Raw genomic sequence first — 22,167 nt, forward strand, 5'->3', positions numbered from 1 at the left:
ATCATTCTGTCATTAAGAGTGTATATATACCAGGGGAGTGTTTCATAAAATGACTTGTCGGATTTCTGTCAAGTCTTGTTTTATACGACAGTTAACATAGTAACAGTGCTTCTCAGCTGAGAAAAAATTAGGGCATTTAAGCAATCACTAAGATGTTGAATAAATAGAAAAATCAATTAACTAAACATCAAAAGCCAATCAAATCAATCAATAAAGGAGCAACTCAGTTAATCAATCAGTCAATCATAATAGTTGGTCACTTATCAACCACCTCATTCAATTCAACCATCAACCCACAAAGTGACATTTTTTTCCATTGGTAAAAATAACATTCAAGAGGGCACTTTCTACAAAAAATCCATAATACAAACATCAATTACTATAAAATTTTATTGTTTTGCTTTGTTTTAATAGAAAAAAATAGTACTGATTTTATCAAAATACAATTTCATTTTTGTTTCAAAACGGCTTAAAATTGAACAATGAGTTTAAGCAAAAAGTATGACACAGTGAACTCCCAAGTACAAATTTTCTTACCACTCTGATAGGAAAATCTACATTTCAAAGTTATGATAAGATTATATCACAATAGTATTTCATCTTTTATGTAAGAGTGTGCTATAGCTGGATAAATTGTATCAAGAATATGGGACATATACAGTTGACGTATTATTGTGTCATTATTGCCATAAAAATGAAAGTCTATGATTAAAGTTATTGTACATGTACAATTATGATGTTTCCAGGCATAAGTGACATGATTTTCAGAATCGGTGATTCATAATTTACATGCATGTATATGAAATATGCCATTCACACATCTTGATGATATGAAATGTATGTACAGGGAAAATCCATATAACGCCAGTGTGCTTATCAATGACCATGACAAATAACATTTTGGGGTTAAAATTTCAAGGACATATTCATATTGATGCTGTAATGAAGGAGCTGCAATTAGGTGCTTTTAAGCCCTTGATGTATGTAATAACTTGATGAATTCTTGACTACACACAGGGCAAAATAAATATAACCAGATTCACTCAAGAGTGTTAACAGCACCAAATCGATACAGTAGTTCACCGAAAGTATTCTTTTTATTTAGAATGCTTTTAACATGAATATGTATGATTTCATCATACTTAAATTATATAGGGCAATTTCATCAAATAATCAACCCTTTTAGTTAGACCGACTGCCAATATCTCCATTCTTACTTCACTTTACACACGGCTCAAACCATGATCATTTTAGAGCATGACAACTTTTCATTTGAACTAGAAAAAAAAATCATTTTTAGGATTGTCCCAGATATAGGAGTCAAGACATGTATACATACTTTTATGGAATAGAATATGTACTGTAGCAGAATATGCAATTCTTCATGTGAAAGATTCAATATGGCAGTCATTAATCATTATCATAGAAAACCTGTTAAAGAGTGAATACAAGGTTAGCTTACAATATCATGTTTAACGTTTTTCTTGGAATGCTGGCAGTTGAAAGAGAAAGTAGTACTGATTGCATATGTTTAACAACATGCATTTAAAGCAAATATAAACAATATATACAGTCACAACATGGTGGGATAAACATACATAATGCATTGAACAATTTATACAAATAAAAACTCTTGCGTATAGGCCTGTTCTTAATCATTATGGAACCAGTGACTCATTAAAATATAGAAAATTGCATACTTTACACACACACACACACCATAATCCTGTATTGTAAACAAATATATGTAGTCAAAAAGTTTATCGCAAGTTAACCCCCCCCCCCCCCCTTTCATTAAACTGTCTTTCAGCTAAGTCACACATAAATTTTGCATAGATCAAACTTGTTTGAGAAGCCTATAAATTCGACATAATATGCATGGGCTATGCATAGTATGTGAAAATCAATAATTTCATATTGCGGCATTAAGATTGCTATTGAACCAAAATGGAAGACTAATTCAAGGAGAAAAGGATTCTTCTGAGTTGTTCATATCTTAAAAGGGAATCCAGCCTTGGCCATAAAATGTTGTGTTGGGAAGGAGAAAAATAATTAAACAGAATGGTGAAAGTTTGAAAGAAATCGGACAAGCAATTAAAAAGTTACAGCTGCTTTAAAATTAAGATCACTAATACTATGTAGATTTCAAATTGGAAACTGGGTAAGTAACTTATGACAAGGGGCAAGGACAACTTTCCCATAGGCCATGTACTTTATTATCAGGGATTTGTGGTTTTCTCCTAAGTACCCATTCCCCTGGGGAAGTAATCTAAAAAATAACCCAGGTAGAATATTGTTTTTATGTCCTCATGAAAGAAAAATATAATTTGAAATAAAACTTTTGGGAAAAATGACATTTTAGCCAAAATATGTATTGGAGTATATGGAAGAGTAGTCCTTGCCTTACATCACTATGACATCCCATATGCGGCCAATTTGAAGTCTCCATGGGTATAGTGATTACCAATATTTGTCCAATATTGTTCAAACTTTCACCTATCAACTTGTCTGATTTTTCTTTTCCTTGTAAAAACAAGTTTTTATTTGGGTTGGATTCCCCTTTAATGAACAGTATGTATATATTTTTTTGTTCATGGCAAAGCTCAATTTCGCTTTAGCAGAATACAGAGAACTGCCCACGGAATGCTTAAAGTGGGTTAAAGGGGAAGTTCACCCTGAACAAAAGTTTGTTGTAAAAAAAAATACTGGTGAAGGTTTGAGGAAAATCCAGTAAAAATTAATGAAGTTATCAGAATTTTAAGTTCTGGATTTGTGACATCATAAACGAGCAGCTGCCCCATAAGTTTTGTAATATAAAACGCTCGAATTTTTTTTTTTTTAATAGTTCGTAAAAACTTATTTTTTTTTTCTTATAAGGAATGGGTGCGGAATGATTTGTGCATTGATATACTGAATGTCACAGTAAAAAAACATTCTCAATTTTCTGAGAAAATGACATTTAATTGATTATATTTTTTTACCATTTGATATGTATGAAAGCTGCTCGCATATGATATCACAAATCGAATGATTAAAATTCTAGTAACTATTTATTCTTTGATGGATTTCTCTCAAACCTTCTGCAATATTTAAGTTGAAATACAAGGCAAAAGCGATTTTGTGTCTCGCCCACTTATGAAAATAACCAGAAATATCTTGATTTGCGAGGGCACGCAACAGAATTGTAGCGAAACTTCATTGTGAAATGACTGGGATGGAATAACACTTGTCATAAGAGCCTTGCACGTAAACTTTAATGTTGACCTGAAAATGACCTTTGACCTTACCATGTGACCTTTGATTGCAGCATAACATGCAGGTCCCCCAAGTCCCTCTATCATCCAAGTTTGGTTGAATAGCGACTTACGGTTGTGGAGTTATGTGTCATTAGGTTTGTGACGGACGGACGACAGACGACGGACAAAATTTGGATCCCTAAGTCTCGCCTTCACCTCTTGTTGGGCGAGACAATAAGGTTAAGGGAACAAGTATAAGATGTTCATTGTGAATTTCAAAAAAAAGCCTGTATATGGCTTTAGTTGTAAGATTGGCATCAATGTCCTGACAAGCATAATAACAAAACAAGGAAGTGAGTCTTAACTCAAAGCAAATTTGAGGAAGAATGCCAGACACATCTTAACTCATAGTCAACTAGAACAGGGCAAAGACCCTGTGCAAAGCCTATAAATTACAGAATTCACCAGTCAAAAGATTAAGATGTTTCTCCACATAGCATAAATGATGTCATTGTGGCTGATAAATGATTGTATTAAAGATAAATCTTTAAATTTTCATGGACCCCCCCCCCCCGGAAAAAATCCCAGTAACCATGAGAGCCAGCAGGTATATAGTGGTGGTAATGTCCATTAATTAAAGGTAAAAGACAGTAGTTGCAGCAAAGAATTATTTCATGAGAAAGTCTTTTAAATCAGAGTTAATTGTCAAAATATTATCATACATCTAGATCTGGTACATTAATGTAAACTTATCTTTGTAAAATCATGAAATGTTAGCTCAAAATTGATAATTCTGATGCTCACTAACACGGAAAAGCATATGTGGGACAATGTATCAATATTGCTTAAAAAAACACCTGACATTTGATGGAATTCCGTGCTTATTTTGCTAATTTCTCAGCAATTACGCATTTTCCTCTAGAGCTATTAGGCACATATTTTTTATTTATACATACAAACACTATGGTGGTAATTTTATTGGATTCTGTTCGATCTCATTTTGAGATCTTTACCATAACTGGTGTTTATCTTTAAGCATTGAAAATTCATCCTTGTGAAAAGCCATAATTTGAAGCTACAAATTTTCAAATACCATCCCCACAAAAAAATACAAACTTCACTCATAATCTTGGGTAATGAATAATTCAGGCATGTAAATGATTGCTAAATTTTATATTGAGATATCATTATTGAAAAAGGTAAACATATAATTTCATGAAAATTAAATGCTTTCAAATATTTCTATTTAGTGCATTTTGGCAAAGAAAGAGCTATTCCCATTACAGGATAGATATGAAAACTTTTGTTACATATAGCCTTCTATTGCAAGTCAAATAATGGAACTTTTGTCTCATATCATAGGTATTTAATACTTTTACATATATTGGATATTAATTTTTGTTAAACCTTTTAGAATATTTAAATATTAAAAGTAGGGTGTTTTATCCAATAAAGGTGTATTTGGTTCGCATGATTTACCTGTGCAGTATGCGATCATATTGCACGAAGCACGAAATATCTGATGAATATATATCCAATAGACTCAGGTAGACTACTGTATAAAACTTGACGTTCATTATGGTACCATATTGAACAGTCAAATGCAAAATATACAGTCATGTACAACACACACAATAATCAATAAATTGTGAGGCACAGCTCAGACTGCATTGAAACTAAATGACGTCAAAAGAGCTCAATGTATGTCACATTTCTATGATCAAATTGATCTCATGAAGTGAGGCCATATTAACCGATTGAAGTGAGTGATATAATTTGCTCAATCAATTTCATGGAATACCAGAAATAATCCACTTGTTGAGGCCAATATCGATTTGTGCGATAACACCCCCAACTCTTGGAATATCTCTGGTATCTCATTCTGAGCCATCCAATATAATACAAATATTCTATTTCAGATTGGTTGCGAACTACATGCTTACACATAATATTCCAATTTTTTAATAAAACTGTTCTGTGCACAAAGAATAGTGATCTCACAAGCAGGATATGGCCCCACAATAAGAAATCTTCACACTGATGAAAGCAAAAACATACACAAAGCAAAGGAATACCAGAATGAATACACATGCAAAAGAAACTTGACCTTTCTTCCCAAATTATATTCCATGACATCTGCTCCTGCAACAATTGCTCCTATGGAAATGCTGTATTTACCCAAACATAAACACTACGCTCAAATCAAAGTATAATCTTAATCCTCACTATATTCTTAACCAAAAACCCCATCACACCGCTAACTCTAACCCTATATCTTCAGAAAAATCAATGCAGGAGCAAGTGTCTCGGTTCAAGCGAATGTTAGATCGCCCCCAAAATGAAAAAAATGCAATTTAAATGTCTTGCAGTGATACGTATACATGTAAGTCATTACACATGTAGTGTTAGATGATCAATGTGACCTTGCAACTTCTGGCCAACTTCAAAACGAATCAACTTGGTATCATAACTCATCATGCCTATCATCTCCACTGTCCTGAACCTTCTGCTCCATCTCTTTCTCTTCCACTTGATTCAGCTCTTCTTTCCTTCCCTCCTCCTTTTCCAACCGTGATTTCTTGTCACACACGTGGATGCTCTCCGGATCATTGACATACACAATTTCGTTATGCCCTACATCCTCCACACTGTTACACTCTCCTCCCACGTCACTCTCTGCCATTATCCATCTCTCCTCTGGGTTGTCAAAATGGTTCACACCGAATTCCTGGAAGATTCCTTTGGCTACAAACTGCTTGTACCAGAGTTTTTCGATGGTTGGGTCGTGTTGGTACCCTTTGTTGAACTTCTCAAAGGCCTTGTCACCATACTGCATGATCATGCGGGAATCTATCTGATTGGTACCTTCTGGATCTAAAACATCGAGAATCTGTTTTAAGGAGAGATTTGGAGATGGACAAAAAATGATAAAATCAGATGGATTCTTCAATCTGACTAGTTGCACGCAGTCAAAAATCATACCTCAACCACAACCAAGATCAAAAACATATTGCATATTTAACTTATATTATTTTTGAAAACATTCATAATCTAAACAGTCATTTCTATATTCATTCATGAACCAAATTGAATCCTGTATTAATCTATTGGATATGTAGGTTAATGTGATGATCAGTGACCTTCAAGGGCTTTGATCTTCAGAAACCACAATCAGATAGAATCACATGACACTACCATATGCACATATAAGCCAAATTTGAAGTTTAAACATTAAAAGGTTCTTCATCTATTGCAGGATTACTTAGACATCTTTGAAAAGTAGATAACATTACCGGAACCATCTGAGGTAGCATTTAGAATCCATTCTTTAAAACATAAATCACTATCCATGCTTTTTAATCATCACACAGTTCTAATGAACTATAATAGCTATGGGGAAGCTGATGCTTTAATACAGTACAAAGTTGGTAAGAACAACAAGCATACAAAATTGATAATTTCCTCAAAAGAATATTATTTCTGTGATATATTTGGAAGGTTATTTCATTCCACATCGCTTGTTTTTGATAAAAGAGGTATATCATACAAGTTAGAGAACAAAATGGTTAATTTTGTTGTTGCTGTTGCAAAGTCCCAATTTTGCAACATCTCTTTATGAGGGAGTGGGTTGTCTTCACAGAGCTGCCAAAATGTATTTTGCATTTTCAGTATTCTTATCCCCCAAAATCAGTATTTTGACAAAAAATCAGTATTTTTACCGTGTGAGATAAATATGCAGACCTGCCAACCTCTGGAAATGAATAACTGTATTCTGTGATAAGAAAAAATGTATTTTTCCCCAAAAAAGTGTATTTCATAATAAAATGCTTGGCGCACTCGGTCATCGCGGCGCTCAAGCTGCATGCAAGCTAAAATGCGCACTGCTCTTGCAGATGAAAAAAAAACCCATTAAAACATGTGTATATCTTCACCCTGGTTTTAACAAAATGATAAAAAAAAACAAGTTACCTGAAATTACATTGATCTAATAACCATATTTGTGTACATTTTATGAAATAGAGACATATAGAGATTATTTTTCTCAATAAATTACGATTTAGTAACAAAAAACGTAACGTACTAAATACGGCTAAAACGTACTGGTTGGCAGGTCTGTCTTCACCCTCACTACAGTGCGTATAAAAAAACCGGGACAGATTTGAAAAGTCTATAAAATTTTTGTTTCAAATAATGATGTCTATATTTTGGTGTTAATAGATGCTCTAAGGTCTTATCTTTGAAATGCAATTTAAACAAATAAATTTTATTCATGCTTGAGCGAACACGGGACCTTTTTGTTGGGGGTTCAAAAAGAGGCTTGCGCCAGAATTGCAGAATATGTGTAATACAATGATCAGACTTCTTGCTAATCAGGAGACTTCCTCTTGACCTTTTCATTATCTGTGCCACAATTTTCGAATTATGCTGTCAAAATTCATTTACAAAGTTATTTATTTAATTGAATTATTTTGTTTTTTCATTTAAACTTCTCTTACCTTTAATTTTCCTTCATAAGTAACTGAGAAAAGAAGTTTTTTTTGTCAACCCAAGCAAGAAGATTTGAATTATTAATTGGGAAAACTTGTGATTATTCAAATCGTTTTATTATGTGAAACACATTATGTTATGTACCTTTAAAAGACATGAATCTATTTTTCAATGGGTCATTAATTCCTTGACCAAGTTTAATTGCTTGACAGGAAACACAGGAAGGGATTCATGTCTTTCAATGACAATGGTGTATTGAGTCAATTTTGAAGGAGCTAGATATGGCAGATCAGGTAAAATGTATTAAAAAGTTGTGAGCGAGCGAAGTGAGCACGCAAATATTCCCACTTTTTTTAATTACAATATCAAATTTTGTGATAGATTTTGACATAATAAATATTCAGAAAATAATATCATATTTTACTTTCTATCTTTCCTTTTATTTCCTGTCCACTTTTTTTCTTGGTCATGATTTTTTTAATTGAGGGGGGGGGGGGCAACCCGAGCGCCCGCCCATCTGTGTGGCTTTGTTCAAAAGGCATCATAACCTTTGTGGCACATAATGAAAGGATTTGAATAAAAAATCCATGCTCTCCCATAATTCGGTTGAAGAAAAATAATTTTAGCTTGAAGAAGGAATATTCAAAGCTAACAGAGAGCATATTAAAAAGAAATAACAGAATAATTCAAGCAAATACATAGATCTGAAAATGAATTTTGACCGCATGATTTGAAAATTATGGCAAAGAAAATGAAAAGGTTAAGAGGAAGTCTGCTAATTAGCAAGAAATCCGATCATCATATTACTCATATTCTGCAATTCTGGCACAAGCCTCTTTTTTAACCCCCAACAAAAACGTCCCGTGTTTGCTCAAGCATGAACAAAACTAATTTTTTTTAATAATATTTGAAAGACAAGACCTTAGAGCACCTATTAACACCAAAATATAGACATAATAATTTGAAACAAAAATTTTATAGACTTTTCAAATCTATCCCGTTTTTTTTTTATACGCACTGTAGTATGCCAGTCCATTTGCTCTAATTCATATGAATATTAAAACTTTCATATATGCAGTTGTTAAATTTTGCACTAAAAACTGATTTCTTTTTAATGACAAGGCATTAGCGATGTTGTGTCTCGCCCAGTTGTGAAAATGACCAGAAATATCGCGATTTGCAAGGGCACGCAATAGGGATTGTATCAAAAGTTCATTGTGAAATAACTGGGATGGAATAACATTTGTCGTATGAGTCTTCCATGTAAACTTTAATGTTGACCTCAAAATGACCTTTGACATTAACATGTGACCTCCAGACACAATGCAGGTCTCCTAAGTACAGCTACAATCCAAGATTGATATGAAATTGACTTACGGTTGCAGAGTTATGTGTCATAATGTTTGTGATGGACGGACGGATTATATTTGGATCCCCAAGTCTCGACTTAACCTCTGGTGGGAGAGACAAAAAGGGGTCCAATCAAATACTCACCTCTTTTGCAACCTCTGTACTCCCTCCCAAGTAGAAGGTGTAAATCTTAATGAAATCAGATCCACTGAATGGTTGTGATGGATTGTGACCTCGGAGCATTGTGAGAGCGCCCCTACAGCAATTAAAAATAACAATAAATATACTTATGATCACAATATCTTACACTTATTTCATCATAATCTTTCAACACAATATATGCAGCATCATTGTCCTGGCTTATTAAGCAGTGCATCTTGTGAGGCATGCACCTCATACCACCCCAAAGATTTGTATTTGTGGAGCGACCGACTAGGGGAAGCTGTGTGAAGGGGACCCTATCCTCCAATGGTAGGATTTTTTTTGTATTTTAGATCTGTACGAGGGCCCTCAGTCGGCTTTTTGTTAGCTTTTCGACAATGTAACGTATGTTGTAAACAAAATGTAACTTATGTTGCAAACAAAATAGCTTACCAAATAGCATCCTTGTCAATGTGGTGATATTCAAAATCTCCCTTGTTGGAGGCATCTGAAGGGTCAATGACCTCTACTAGATCCTTCAATGTTTGTAGAGGTAAGGAATCTAACTCTTTTACCGTGATGTAACCTTGTCCGTTGGTATCCAAAATCTCCATAAACTGTACAATGAAATGGAAGTAAACAATAGTAATTACCAGTAATATCTATGTTTCTTCATGAGATCTCTATGTACAAATTGAGACATTTGACAGTGATGTACTTTCATTCATTGGTATCCATTATACTCTTTATGAGATATATGGGAAATTTATTATGATTCATAAATATCATATATATTCACTTCTGAACACCCTATATCAAAAGATATAGAGAAAGGAATAATTCCTAGAAAAAAAAAATGTGCAGTTCGAAGAAATCAGTGTTATATATAATAACATTCTTTTGAGATTACAGAGATGGTGAATTGACCCTATATTCCATGACATAACATTGTCCTTGTGAAAACTTGGGAGTAGGAGAAGCATGAGAGTAACATCACACACCTTCTGTAATAGCTCTATGGTCTAGCAGTGGCAACTTCACAGCTTTAATTTAATTGCAAACTTTATCGTAAGGTGTGTGATGGGATTAACAGAGGACACATATTTCATCTTTATAGCTCAGAGACCTTACCTCCAAACGTTGTTTTACAAGTAAGTCTTCATCATTTAGTTCTCCCTGCAGAAAATAACAATAAAATGAGTTATCAATATTTGAAATATTGCATTGTTTTCAGATTGTTTGATGTAATGTGCAATGTTTATCAGATCAGTCACCTTAAAGCATAAACCCTTTGAACAATAAATAAAATAAATAAATAAATAAGACAATCAATAAATCTGAAACAAAAAAAGATCGCGTTGCAACATTTACTTTTTCCTTCAAGTCTTGTGCAACTTTTAAGACTAAATTCGCAACACGGGGGGTATGCGGTTCCGAAGTTACATTACATTTTGTAAATGCACGCAAGACCCAAAATTACTCAAAAACGTGATTTCATATACAAATCCAATGCAAATTCACTAGGTAGCCAAAATTCGCAAATTCATCATTTTCATTTTTACTGAATAAAAGCAATAGATTTCATGTTATTTATGACTGCAATAGTGTTGAAATTTGCACTATAATCTAAAAATAGCCCGGGATATATAGGGTTAAACTGCAAAGATGGAGAGCATATACAAAATATACATACTTTTGAAATAGTAAGGTTATTAAGTCTTCATTGCATGATTAAAACATTTATTGTAGACTAATAGAATTTTTGAAATTAAAACAAAATTAAGCTGTCTTAGTCCCCAACTCTTATTAATTACAATAATGCACCAATAAAACAAATCACCATGGCAATTTTTAGATGTTTTTAATTAGGTTTTTTTCATTGGGGGGGGGGAACATGTCATATAATAATCTAAAGTGCATTACAAATATGATAAACTATACCTGTATAAAGTTATCTGTGAATTCTCCCAACCAAATCTTGCCAGTTGTATCAGCTATGGTTTTCATGACAGTTCTGAAATAGAAGAAAGTTTATTGAATTATTTGGTAATAAGAATGAGAAAATACATCCTTGAAAGCTCGGAAGTCGATTGATATAGTTATAAGGCTTGTGTAGTTATGACGCTGGCGGCTGCATAGGCCAGCATCAAAATTCAATCAATAATTGATGGGTAAGCAGCAAGGATGCCACAGGCAGGAGAGTAGAAGGTACGGTAGGGGGGGGGGTATCTGTCACAGAATAATTTTTTTTTTTTTCAATTGATGTCAAATCAAAATTTGTGATTTTGTGCCAATATGTTTGTCATTTTCAGATCGTTCCATGCAAGCCTTGTGTGTGACTTGCGGGTGACTTTTTTTGTTCCCCGCAAGTCACCCACATCGACAGTATCTCGCACATATTTCACACACAGTTGCCTGCAGGAGCGCACGCAAGTACGATTAGCACACAGAAAAGTTTTGAACATGCTCAAACCTTTGTAGCAACAATTAGCCGCAAGGCTTGCACGGAATGATGTGACAGGGTCTTAGCGATATGAATCCCTGTGACTTCATTCTTGGTGTAAATTTCATCTTAAAGACACATTGACCAATGCATTATTTCACAAGAACAAATACCTCAACATGTGCACATCCATATGACCTTGTGAGAGCTCTCCGTGACCGCTGTAGCGCCACAGAACGGATGACTCGCTCATGGGTTGGAAAGTATTGCCTGAATCTTCACAGCCCGTAGGGTCAAAGGTCAAAAAGTGAGAGAACCAGATGGATACAGCACTGTTCATATACCCTCTTGATCTCACCTGATGTGTATAGCCTAGAATATTGAAATATCAATATGAGAATTAGATTGTACATTTTATCCATTATTTGTCTTATTTGGCACTGTAATAATATGTTACCCAGGTTGTACGTGTCAACATAAAAATCTCAATCTCATTCTATATATCATTTCTTGTCAAAGTGTGTGAAATGTGGGAATAAATTTAGAATAAGAAAAGATGTTAAGTACAAACGGATTGTGGTATACAGATAATGGTTGCCCTAAACCAAGTAAAGTGCAATGATTCAAGAAGATAGTCAGCAATGACAATTTGTCATTTTTTACAATTACCATAGTAATTGTCTGGAAAAAATGCATTCCAGACAATAACAGACAAGGATTTTCCTTTATTATCAGGAGGTGGCAATCTACTCAGTGCTAGCAACTTTCATCAGTGTGTAACAAAATCTGAAAGGATAATGCTGGAGCTTTTTATAACTATTCCAAAGGTACTGTGCGTGTATAATTCTCACTAATGTGCTTAATGTGTATTGTTTGTATACTAGAAACTTACCGCTAGGCATGTAGATACAATCCCCTTTTTCCAGAATCACCCTGTCAAACACCAGGTCCTTGACGTTACTATGTATGTCATAGTCTACGTCATCTACATTGACACCCGAGTATCCTCCAAACTCAAAGCGAGAGTCCTCAGACATATAAAGCCGTTCTTTCTGATATAAACAGGTGTATGGGGAAGAATGATAGGTATAAAGTACCTTTACCAGAAGTAAGATGCGCATCTTTCATGAAGGAAAAAAAACACACCTTCATACAGGGATTCAAAATTGATGTTTCTTTCACAGGGGCTATCTTACATTTGTTCTCCACAGTTTTGTATATGATTAATGTAAGAAGAAAGCGATATTATTGGATTCCTGCACTAAGAGACAATACCGACTTTAGTAAGGTGCCTACTGAGAATGATGTAATTTGTCAACCATCAAAACTGCCATGATCATATAATAACACAGGTTTTTCTAATGCCCATTTTGAAATGTTTTTACCTGTAAAAAAATAAATACATTCACAACAACTATCATTATTTCCCCTAAACAATAATTTGGCACACAAGGTGTTCAAGAAAATAGCGGGAAGAGAGGATTATTTCACAGAAAACTCAGAAACGCTTTATATATTATTGACACTGGATGAGACCCAGTGTACAAGTTAATTGGAACTATCACTTCTTACATACCAGTGAAAAGAGGCAAACGTTTAAAGGGAGTGGAGTTTTGGATATGTGGCACAAAATGGAAGGGGCAAGGTGAGCAAAAATTCTCCTTCACCCCCCCCCCCCAAAAAAAAAAAATAGAAAAAAAAAAGTTATGAACATCTGTTTAACCAAAATATCAGTTCCAAATATTCAAGGAAACTTGATAATTACAATGTTAAATAACATATTTGTAAGGTTTATAGTCATAAGTATCACCAAACACCCCACCCCCAACCCACACCAGTGTGCTTACCTGGATAGGATCTGCAATAAGCCATTGCTTGGTCCCATTGTATACACAGTGGATGGAGCTGTATGGATCGCGGTGAAGCAGAGTCTTCCCTCCTCGAGAACTCAGAAACAGGTGGACTTCCTTAGGATTCAAACACAACACAATCAAAGAAATCAAGGATTGTTGACCATAGTGATGCTGCAGTCACATTTTCCCAACGTCGGCCGTAAGGCGAGTCGAAAACAGCCGCTTTATTCAATTTTATTCAAACCACCCATATGTAGCTGGTACAAAAAAAATTTAAAACGCCCGTTTTCAACTCGCCATAAGAGCAAATATGACTGAGGTATTAGCAACAGCATTGGCATACATGCTGTTTTCTGTATCATTCAACTTTAAAAGTATGATCTTTTTTAAAAGCAAACATACATTTTTATAGCCTGTTTAAATTTCTCTTCACCAGGGGCCCGTTTCATAAAGCTGTTTGTAAGTTAAGAGCGACTTTAAGAATGACTGGTGATCCTTTCTTGTGGTAAATGACGTTCACCATTATTTGTTGGTGATTATTTAGCACATAAGAAAGGATCACCAGTCATTCTTAAAGTCGCTCTTAACTTACGAACAGCTTTATGAAACACCCACCTGGTCTAAAGGCTTACGTTTGATGAGCAGTGAATTTTGAAGAGAATAGGGAGGAAATTAGGTCATTAGGCTGGAAACATCCTAGTTATTAAAATTCTGTTGAAGATTTGTGCAACAAAGCACAGCACAAAGACTATAGATACAATTAGGTCAAGTTCTCCACTCAAATCAACACACATTGCACAATACCAGAGACTGAAATATATTGTTGAAAATGGCAGACAAGCTTATAAAATTCTAATGATTTTATAAATGGTTTCAAGTGTCAGTTTTGTCTCAAGAAACATTTTTTTTCTCAAGAATTTGCATCCTTAACTTAGTTCAGGACCAATGGGGGCCATTTTTAAAAAATCTGTTACAAGAAGGTGAGATAGGAATCGGGTTGATCTCAAACCCGTGAGCTTTGCTTTCCTGGTAATTTGCATGAAAGAGGGGTGGACCATGTTACCTAGAAATACCCAGGACTCAAAGCACAAAGCATAGCATAGCAATCGATCATAAGGCTGGTATTTACAATTGATTGCATTGGCTAAGATGTGCTATCAATTGCACAAATTGTCTATACAATCAATTGCTACACTTTGTGTTACTGGGCACACGTAAAACCCTGTCCCTACCTGAACACCCTGTGCCAGGGATCCACAGGTTAGGAATGGAGGAAAGGCGATGTCTTTCTCCATGGGAGTAGGTATTTGTGATATGATGTAACCATCTAGGGTCTGGTAGCGATCCAAGAAGTTGCTGATGGTGTCTCGTCCCATCCCTCCCACACCACTTGGTATCCTAGAGTTGTCCTCACTCCTACAACAGATATTCAAAAGAATGATTAATACTATTCACACTGTTAATTGAATAGACTCAGTAGTGCTCAATCATGAAACAATAACAGATTAATACTTTTATTTCTTTTCTTTATTTTATGATACCGGTAGTTAAAAAAAATAAAAATGAACATGGACATGGACATCAAATGAGGGAAAATGATATGAATTATGCCAATAAATTTGCATTTTCAGTGACTTAATTTTCTCAATAATATTTTAGAAAGAGTAGATATCAGAGTACCGTGTAGAGATGAACTTCAGTAAAATTGTCTTCTATTCATGAATTATTCCTAGTACTGTGAATTCGAAACAAATGTTAAGTATGATTGTAAACATTCAGGACATATTAATAAGAGAGTAACTACAAAAACATTTTCTAATTTCTAAAGGAGACAGTGTATCTCTGTGGTCAGATGGCACATTGCTATTTTGATACAAAAATATTAAACAAAATATCATCGGGTTTTGGGGCGTATTTCTCTTTAACATACTCTTCCCTGTTCCTCCATAATCATCATGTATTGGTGGAAGCTCTCCACCCACAATGCCTAAATAACTTAGATGTAAAATGTTTTCTATGTAACTGGTTATATACCAGCTTGGCGTTATACCAGCAAAAGGCTATCTTTCTGCATTCCTATGGGAGTTACCATAACAGAATGATCATAAACATTTATCACAGAAAATATAATAATGTCCTTTTTACAACCTGCTCTCTTTGTATTACCTGGCTTCAAGCCTGACTGAAAGACCTCCATACATTTCCTTCAAGTATTCTTCTGTCCAAAGATGATAGGCTGCAGAGTGTTTTGCTGCTCCCCGCAACACAACAGGTTTGTACTCTTTAATATACCTCTCATGGAACTCTACCGGTGTAGGGAAATGGTCTTCTGGACTTGCCTGTATTTCTTCAACGTAAGGTGTCGGCTCTGCATACTTGCCAAAGACATTGGCAGGCCGGCCCTTATAAAATGGATTCCTAGGGTCAAGATCAGGGACACTGAAATCTATTTCGGGCTTCACAAAATGGAAGACGTTCACGGCGAACATGAATATGAAGAAGTGAGCCAGCTTCATCGTGATAAATTCTGGAGGAGAAAAATAGAGATTGAATTTTTCGTAAATTTATTTGATGACATGATAAACTAATAGAGTTTTTTATTCAAGTTAATCAGCTCAGGTAAAGCTACATACCATTATCCTGTTTTAGCTCAATAACAATTTTCCTTCAAAAGTTATTTTACAAATCAATGAAACCTAGTTACATGTAGTTAATTAAATATAGATCCTGTTTTAGCTCAATAACAATTTTCCTTCAAAAGTTATTTTACAAATCAATGAAACCTAGTTAGTTACTTAAATATAGATCACTCTTTGTCTGCAACCACCCTGTCTGTGTTGGGAGCCTATGCAACATAGTACTTCTACAACATATTCTCAAAAAAATCTTTGTCTTACTCTTAGAAACATTTTCATTGCTACCCCCTAAAATAAGAATTAAAAATACATTCATTACTGTCTTTCGATATAATCCTGGTATTTTTTTTTGTCACCATAAGTGCTGAAATAATATCATGAGTTACCCACATAAAAGAAGAAGAGGAAAACATATACAGAAATAGGCTCATGATTATCTATAGTGAGTAATGTCATTTGAAGAAATCAATTTTCTTTAGCCTTGGGTTATATAACTGACTGATGAGCTGTGCCTCCCCCCTCCCACACACACAAAAATAAATAAAATAAAAATAAAGAAATTAAAAAAATGAGCACTTATCAGTTAGATCAGGGGAAAATAAGCAAGAAAAGCTGTCTCAATATTGCCAACCTTAATTTCATCACTTGGGATGGGATTTAACTGCTCAGGACAAGGTCAAAGCCTTCTGCCTTTAGCTACACTGGATGTGTGACATACAAGTTGTACTGCATACCACTCCCAGATATCACTCATCGTATGTATGAGGTTATTAACATCAATGAACAGGAATAAAATCATTTTGGGTTAAATGGTGGGCTCATGGTCGTTAGGTATCTTTAAATTTAAGTTGCTTACTTTATAAGACTTCCCTATAATACATGTATATGATTATCACCAGGCTAGCATGCATGCCAAGCTACATCTAACTAGATCCAAGTGACGTTTTAGTTTAGTTCAGTTTAGTTTACTCCAACGATGTTGCAGGACTAAGCCTGTTCATCGATCAAAGTAGAATGTCTATTGCTGTTCTCCTTCAGACAAAATTAGATGCGCTACTTATGTTGGCAGGGAGGGGTGGCAGGGGTATTGTAGACAGCAAAATATTCCATGGAAACACACGAGAATCGAAAATCACTCAAAATCATAGGCAATCTTCTCCCAATGCTTAACCAGTCTATTCTTAAATGCAATCACTGAACAAGCAGTAACTACATCTTCTGGGAGACTGTTCCACACATCTATCACTCGGTTAGCAAAGAAAAACTTACACACATCAAGACGTGAATATCTTTTCTCTAGCTTTAAGAAATGACCACATGTTTTACCACCATTTCTCAGACAAAAAAGCTCAGAACTTGTATCATAGTAACCATGCAGATATTTGTACACGTCAATCATGTCACCTCTTTTACATCTGTGACTGAGTGATGGCAATTTCAGGAGGCGAAGACTTTCAGAGTATGATAGGTGCTTAATACCTGGGATCAATTTAGTAGCTCTACGTTGGACACTCTCTAACCACCTCTGCTCACCCAGTTTATACGGTGACCACGCAGCCTGGCCATATTCTAAGATTGGGTGAATAATACCCTTAAACAAAAGCTTAATAGAGGTCTTATCCAAATGTACAAAAGTTCTTCTTGTAATACCAAGCAGTCTATTAGACTTTGACACCACTTTAGAAATGTGCTCCTTGAAAGAAAGACGTGAGTCTACCTGAACTCCTAAATCTCTCTCACATTCACGTAGAACAACCGATTGCGAACCTTTGGTCATATGATACTCAGAGTCAGACCTACTTCTTCCAATCTTCAAAACAGTACATTTATCTGGGTGAAAACGTACCTGCCACTTCTCAGCCCAGGCCTCAAGCTCAGTCAAATCATCTTGCAATTTACCAGTGGCCCCTGGAACATCAGAACGAACATACAACTTAGTATCGTCAGCAAACAGCTTGGCTGAAGTCTGCACTGAATCTGGGAGATCATTTACATACTTTAAAAACAAAATGGGGCCAAGAACACTGCCCTGGGGTATTCCACTGCAAACTTCTGACCAGTGGGAGTGTTGACCACTGACAAAGACCCTTTTGATGTCTACCAAGCAGAAAGTCAATAATCCATGCATGCATTTTACCTTTGACTCCAAGAGCTTGTAGTTTACTAGACCAAAAGCTTCAGTCTCTGTATTTTGGTTGTTCCGCTGAACTACGTTGGCTCCACTCACCAATACATAGACTGAAGAGCTTGGAGGCCCAAACGTACAGCCAACGTATAAGTGAACTAACGTTTTATAGGTCGCGATTTAAAACTGTTTTTAAGCGAAATTTACAGTTTCATGGTTTCCATTATCAGGGAAATATAAATAACTTAAGTAATTGCGTACCTTGGACCGGAGTTATTGAAAAAATTCCTCTGGATGATTGAGAAATCTTTCATCAAAGACATTTTCACCTAAGCTGTCGAAGACATTTTCACCTAAGCTGACGGTTTTTCTTGCAAGTCGCCATCTTGAATGACGTCATTATCCTTATTAACTTTTTAATGTCTCGATATATCGAATGTCGTCTGCTACCTCTGATCGTAGCGGTTTAGCTCGCATATGGAGCAGATCATATAATATTGAAAGCAATATCGATATCACATTCGTAAATTGTTGACGCCCTCTCCGTTCGTTGGTAAATATCTCATATTTTGGCTGCAATTTTGGGGTGATTCTCGAGACCAAGACAAGTAAACATCGGTAAAGTACCATTTTCATACCTTTTGATCTATTTTGTGCATATTTCGTTATTTGTTATATATTCAAGACAGTAGTTAGGTAGTTTCTAAATCCTTAGACTGTAAATTCGATTTAAAAAAGAATATTGAAGTCTGGACAGTTAGTCAGAGAATTGGCGGAAGTGATAACACATGCGAGCTCACACTAACGAACTAACGTCGGTGAATGGGGATTATAGTGAAATGTCAGAAATTGTGAAGGAAATCCCCAGAAACGCCGTTTATTCCTGTCTAGTAGTTTACTAAGAAGTCGGTGATGGGGAACAGTGTCAAAGGCTTTCATAAAATCCATGAACACTACATCTACACTACCGCCATCATCCAAAATGCGGGTCCACTCATCCAGGACTTCTAAAAACTGTGTAGTACAAGAATGTCCAGCAATAAAACCATGCTGATGAACAGAGAGCAGGTCATTCTCCTGAAGATGACGAATAAGTTGTGTCCTAAGTCCTTACCAAGCTTTCAAGTAACTTACAAATATTAATACATGTCAGACTTACAGGCCTGTAGTTTCTAATTCTACTACTTCTACCTTCTGATTAGACCAAAAGCTTCAGTCTCTGTATTTTGGTTGTTCCGCTGAACTGCGTTGGCTCACTCACCAATACATGGTGAATGGGGATTATAGTAAAATGTCAGAAATTGTAGAATAAATCCCCAGAAACGACGGTTATTCCTGTCTACCTTCTGATTTGCTACCCTTTTTAAATACCAGGGTCAAATTAGCACTCTTCCAATCTCAGGCAAAACTCCTTGTCCTACACGTTTCTGAAACATAATGGAAATAGGTAAGCAAAGTACACCAGCTAATTCCTTGCGTACACGTGGATGGACTAGGTCTGGTCCCACCCATGGGTTCATATCGTCTCGCGTGCGAAGGAATATCAGTCATATGCACGCGACACACACGACACATCCAAAATATACTGGGCTTTTGCCCACATAAAATATCACGCATAATCTGGTATTTCACATTCTGCTATGACACTTACCGAATCATTTAGATCCTTCCGTGACTTCTCCTTGAAGTTTCTTTTAAAAAATATGTATATTTTCTTGATCTTTAGTGAAGATTTCACGGAGATCGAAATTGGTCAGCGTGGATATCAATTTTTGCCTAAAGAGGGCGCGCGATTTATATTCATATCAAAGACACGACAAGGGAAAGACTAGGCACCTACACTATTTTACACGCAAATCGACGCAAGGCATTAAGCGAAGTCCGTGAAGTGTCCAATCTTTTCATTGTATAGACTTTGGTATACCGTATTATTGACGTACCTTCGTTAAAGCTTGTACTGCTGGTTTCGTTCCAGGCATGTGTATTTTTTCAATTTTTTTTTTATTAGTCATCGTTTTAAATTAATTGCAAAAAAGTGTTATCATCGCCAATAGTAATCTTGAATTATGTTTTTGAAGGTATTTCATTTATTGGTGCCCATAATTAGTAAATTAATCATAAGAATTGCGCATTCAAAGAATTTAGACACAGTTATAAAATTACAGAGGAGCTGAATCAAGGTTGTGAAATTTATTAGCACCACCAACGGTCTTCCTTGTATTTCCGTAGAAGAGACAAACGAGGTCACTTGCTAGGCCGAGGTAAGCGAAATTTGCTTTTTTTGTAATGAAATTATTTCCAAATCATATGTATAATTTTTTTATGTATTGCTAATGCTACTTACCGGAAAGAGCCCCGGTGCGTAGCGAGAAGGAGTTTCGGCAAATATTACTTCAGCAATGAAGCGATGTTTGCCGACTACTTCGAAATCCAGGGTCAAACACGGTCCCTTGTACGAGGTTAGTATATATACTAACCTCGTATTAGTCACTTGTTCACTGCAACCACCCTGCCTGTGGGGAATCTACAGGTTGGACTATGGCATGCCAATGCTGTACTGAGCACACACTTTGAAAAATGATTAAAATATCACTTTTGTGACCAAAATTACTAATTTCCATACAGTTGCAATTTATTTTTCATTAGTAACTTGGGAATAATTTTTGTATTCATTAGAGCGCTAAAAAACTTGAATTTTGGGCATATTTTTGTGTACGCCCTCTATTGGTGGAAAATAATATGGCAAGAAAATTTTCATTTTTTTATCTCTATTTTTAATTAAGAAAAAAATAATTTAAAGAATCAAATTTATTTAAGGGCCAAGTTGTATGACGAATAGGTGTAATGGAAACTGTCAGTGTAAAAAAATCAAGCATTTTGTCCCAAAGAAAAAGAGAAAATAAGCCAAACATTGCCATCCTTATTTTGCCACACATATAACTGTTCATTGAATGAGTGGTATTATTAGTGAGTGGTCTGGTCCAGCCTCCAGGGGATTTACTTGGTTGCAGTTTTATACACAGAAGTCAGAAGATTGAATATATCATTATTTGGAGGATATCTCTATGTCATTAAAATTAAATTACAGCAGAAAATGACAGAAACGTATTGAAATAAATATCAACCTAAATGCACTCTCGTCATTTTCCATTCGTCAATGTCAATGACATTTTGACAACATCGTCGGTCAAGACACGAGTTGCATTGTAGAACAGCAGATTCGCAGGCCGACAGCTTAGCGTTCGCGGTGATGTGGCTGGCCGATATCTCGCCGCTCGGAACAAAATTCCGATTGAGAATCGTATAATAATGCATTCTTAAAGAACTAAAGACGACATAGATGATATTTCATATGTCATAAATGACATGAAATAATAAATTTCTCATACCTGTGCTTCCAATACGTGCATGCCACATCACAGGAAATCACTTCCGATTCAAAACAATAACAAGATATTCGGCTCCAACTTTGAACTTTTAATTTTACACGTGTACCGGAACTTTTGTGTGTCTTTGGATAAGAGGGCGTGGTCGACTGGCAGAGCGGGGTCAATTTCGTACCTCTAGCTCTCCGATCGATCCGGAGCTCTGGGGGGTCATCAAAGTTGTCAGCACTGACTAAATTGTCAGTGCTGACAATTTCAGTGAAATCCTTGGTTTTTATTGGCTGTGAGCACTTTCCTCTGACTGTTACTATGGTAACTGTCGGAGGAAGGCAACTTGTCAGTGCTGACAACTTTCATGAAATGCTCTGCCATATCTGAAATCTGCAAAGGTGCATCGTCTTATATATGAGTAAACAAGATTACCAATTAGTTATTTGAAGAAAAAAACCCGGAAAAGAAACATTGCAAACATTCACTACATTTCAATTGGGGATAAGGTGAAATCAGAC

At 35.5% G+C, this 22,167-nt stretch overlaps 1 protein-coding gene across 2 annotated transcripts; it reads right to left on the reverse strand.

The window, feature by feature from the left end:
* Positions 1–372: 372 nt before the first annotated feature.
* Positions 373–22,069, reverse strand: LOC129258168 (uncharacterized). 2 transcript variants are annotated; one of them, XM_054896526.2, is made up of 11 exons: positions 21,662–22,069; positions 15,678–16,038; positions 14,744–14,927; positions 13,506–13,625; positions 12,551–12,710; positions 11,832–12,030; positions 11,157–11,229; positions 10,347–10,391; positions 9,669–9,832; positions 9,219–9,330; positions 373–6,126 (listed from the first exon to the last, which is right to left on the reverse strand). In XM_054896526.2, exons 1-11 carry the CDS (start codon positions 21,687–21,689, stop codon positions 5,701–5,703), a joined length of 1,872 nt encoding a protein of 623 aa, XP_054752501.2. In that variant the 5' UTR covers positions 21,690–22,069; the 3' UTR covers positions 373–5,700. The 2 variants fall into 2 exon arrangements, with proteins under 2 accessions (XP_054752501.2, XP_054752502.2); XM_054896527.2 differs by lacking the exon at positions 21,662–22,069 and adding an exon at positions 20,617–20,930.
* Positions 22,070–22,167: the final 98 nt, after the last annotated feature.

This window comes from Lytechinus pictus, chromosome 1 (genome assembly GCF_037042905.1).
Source record: "Lytechinus pictus isolate F3 Inbred chromosome 1, Lp3.0, whole genome shotgun sequence".
In the NCBI taxonomy this organism is placed as follows: domain Eukaryota; kingdom Metazoa; phylum Echinodermata; class Echinoidea; order Temnopleuroida; family Toxopneustidae; genus Lytechinus; species Lytechinus pictus.

Bases quoted from the DNA above. Each gene is read 5' to 3' on its own strand.
- LOC129258168 (XM_054896526.2), bottom strand. From the start codon at position 21,689: ATGTGGCATGCACGTATTGGAAGCACAG. The intron at 12,711-13,505 runs GTAAGCACACTG...TGTTTATATCAG, and splicing joins TTATTGCAGATCCTATCCAG to AAAGAACGGCTTTATATGTC. The intron at 12,031-12,550 runs GTAAGTTTCTAG...TCAATATTCTAG, and splicing joins TTGTATCTACATGCCTAGCG to GCTATACACATCAGGTGAGA.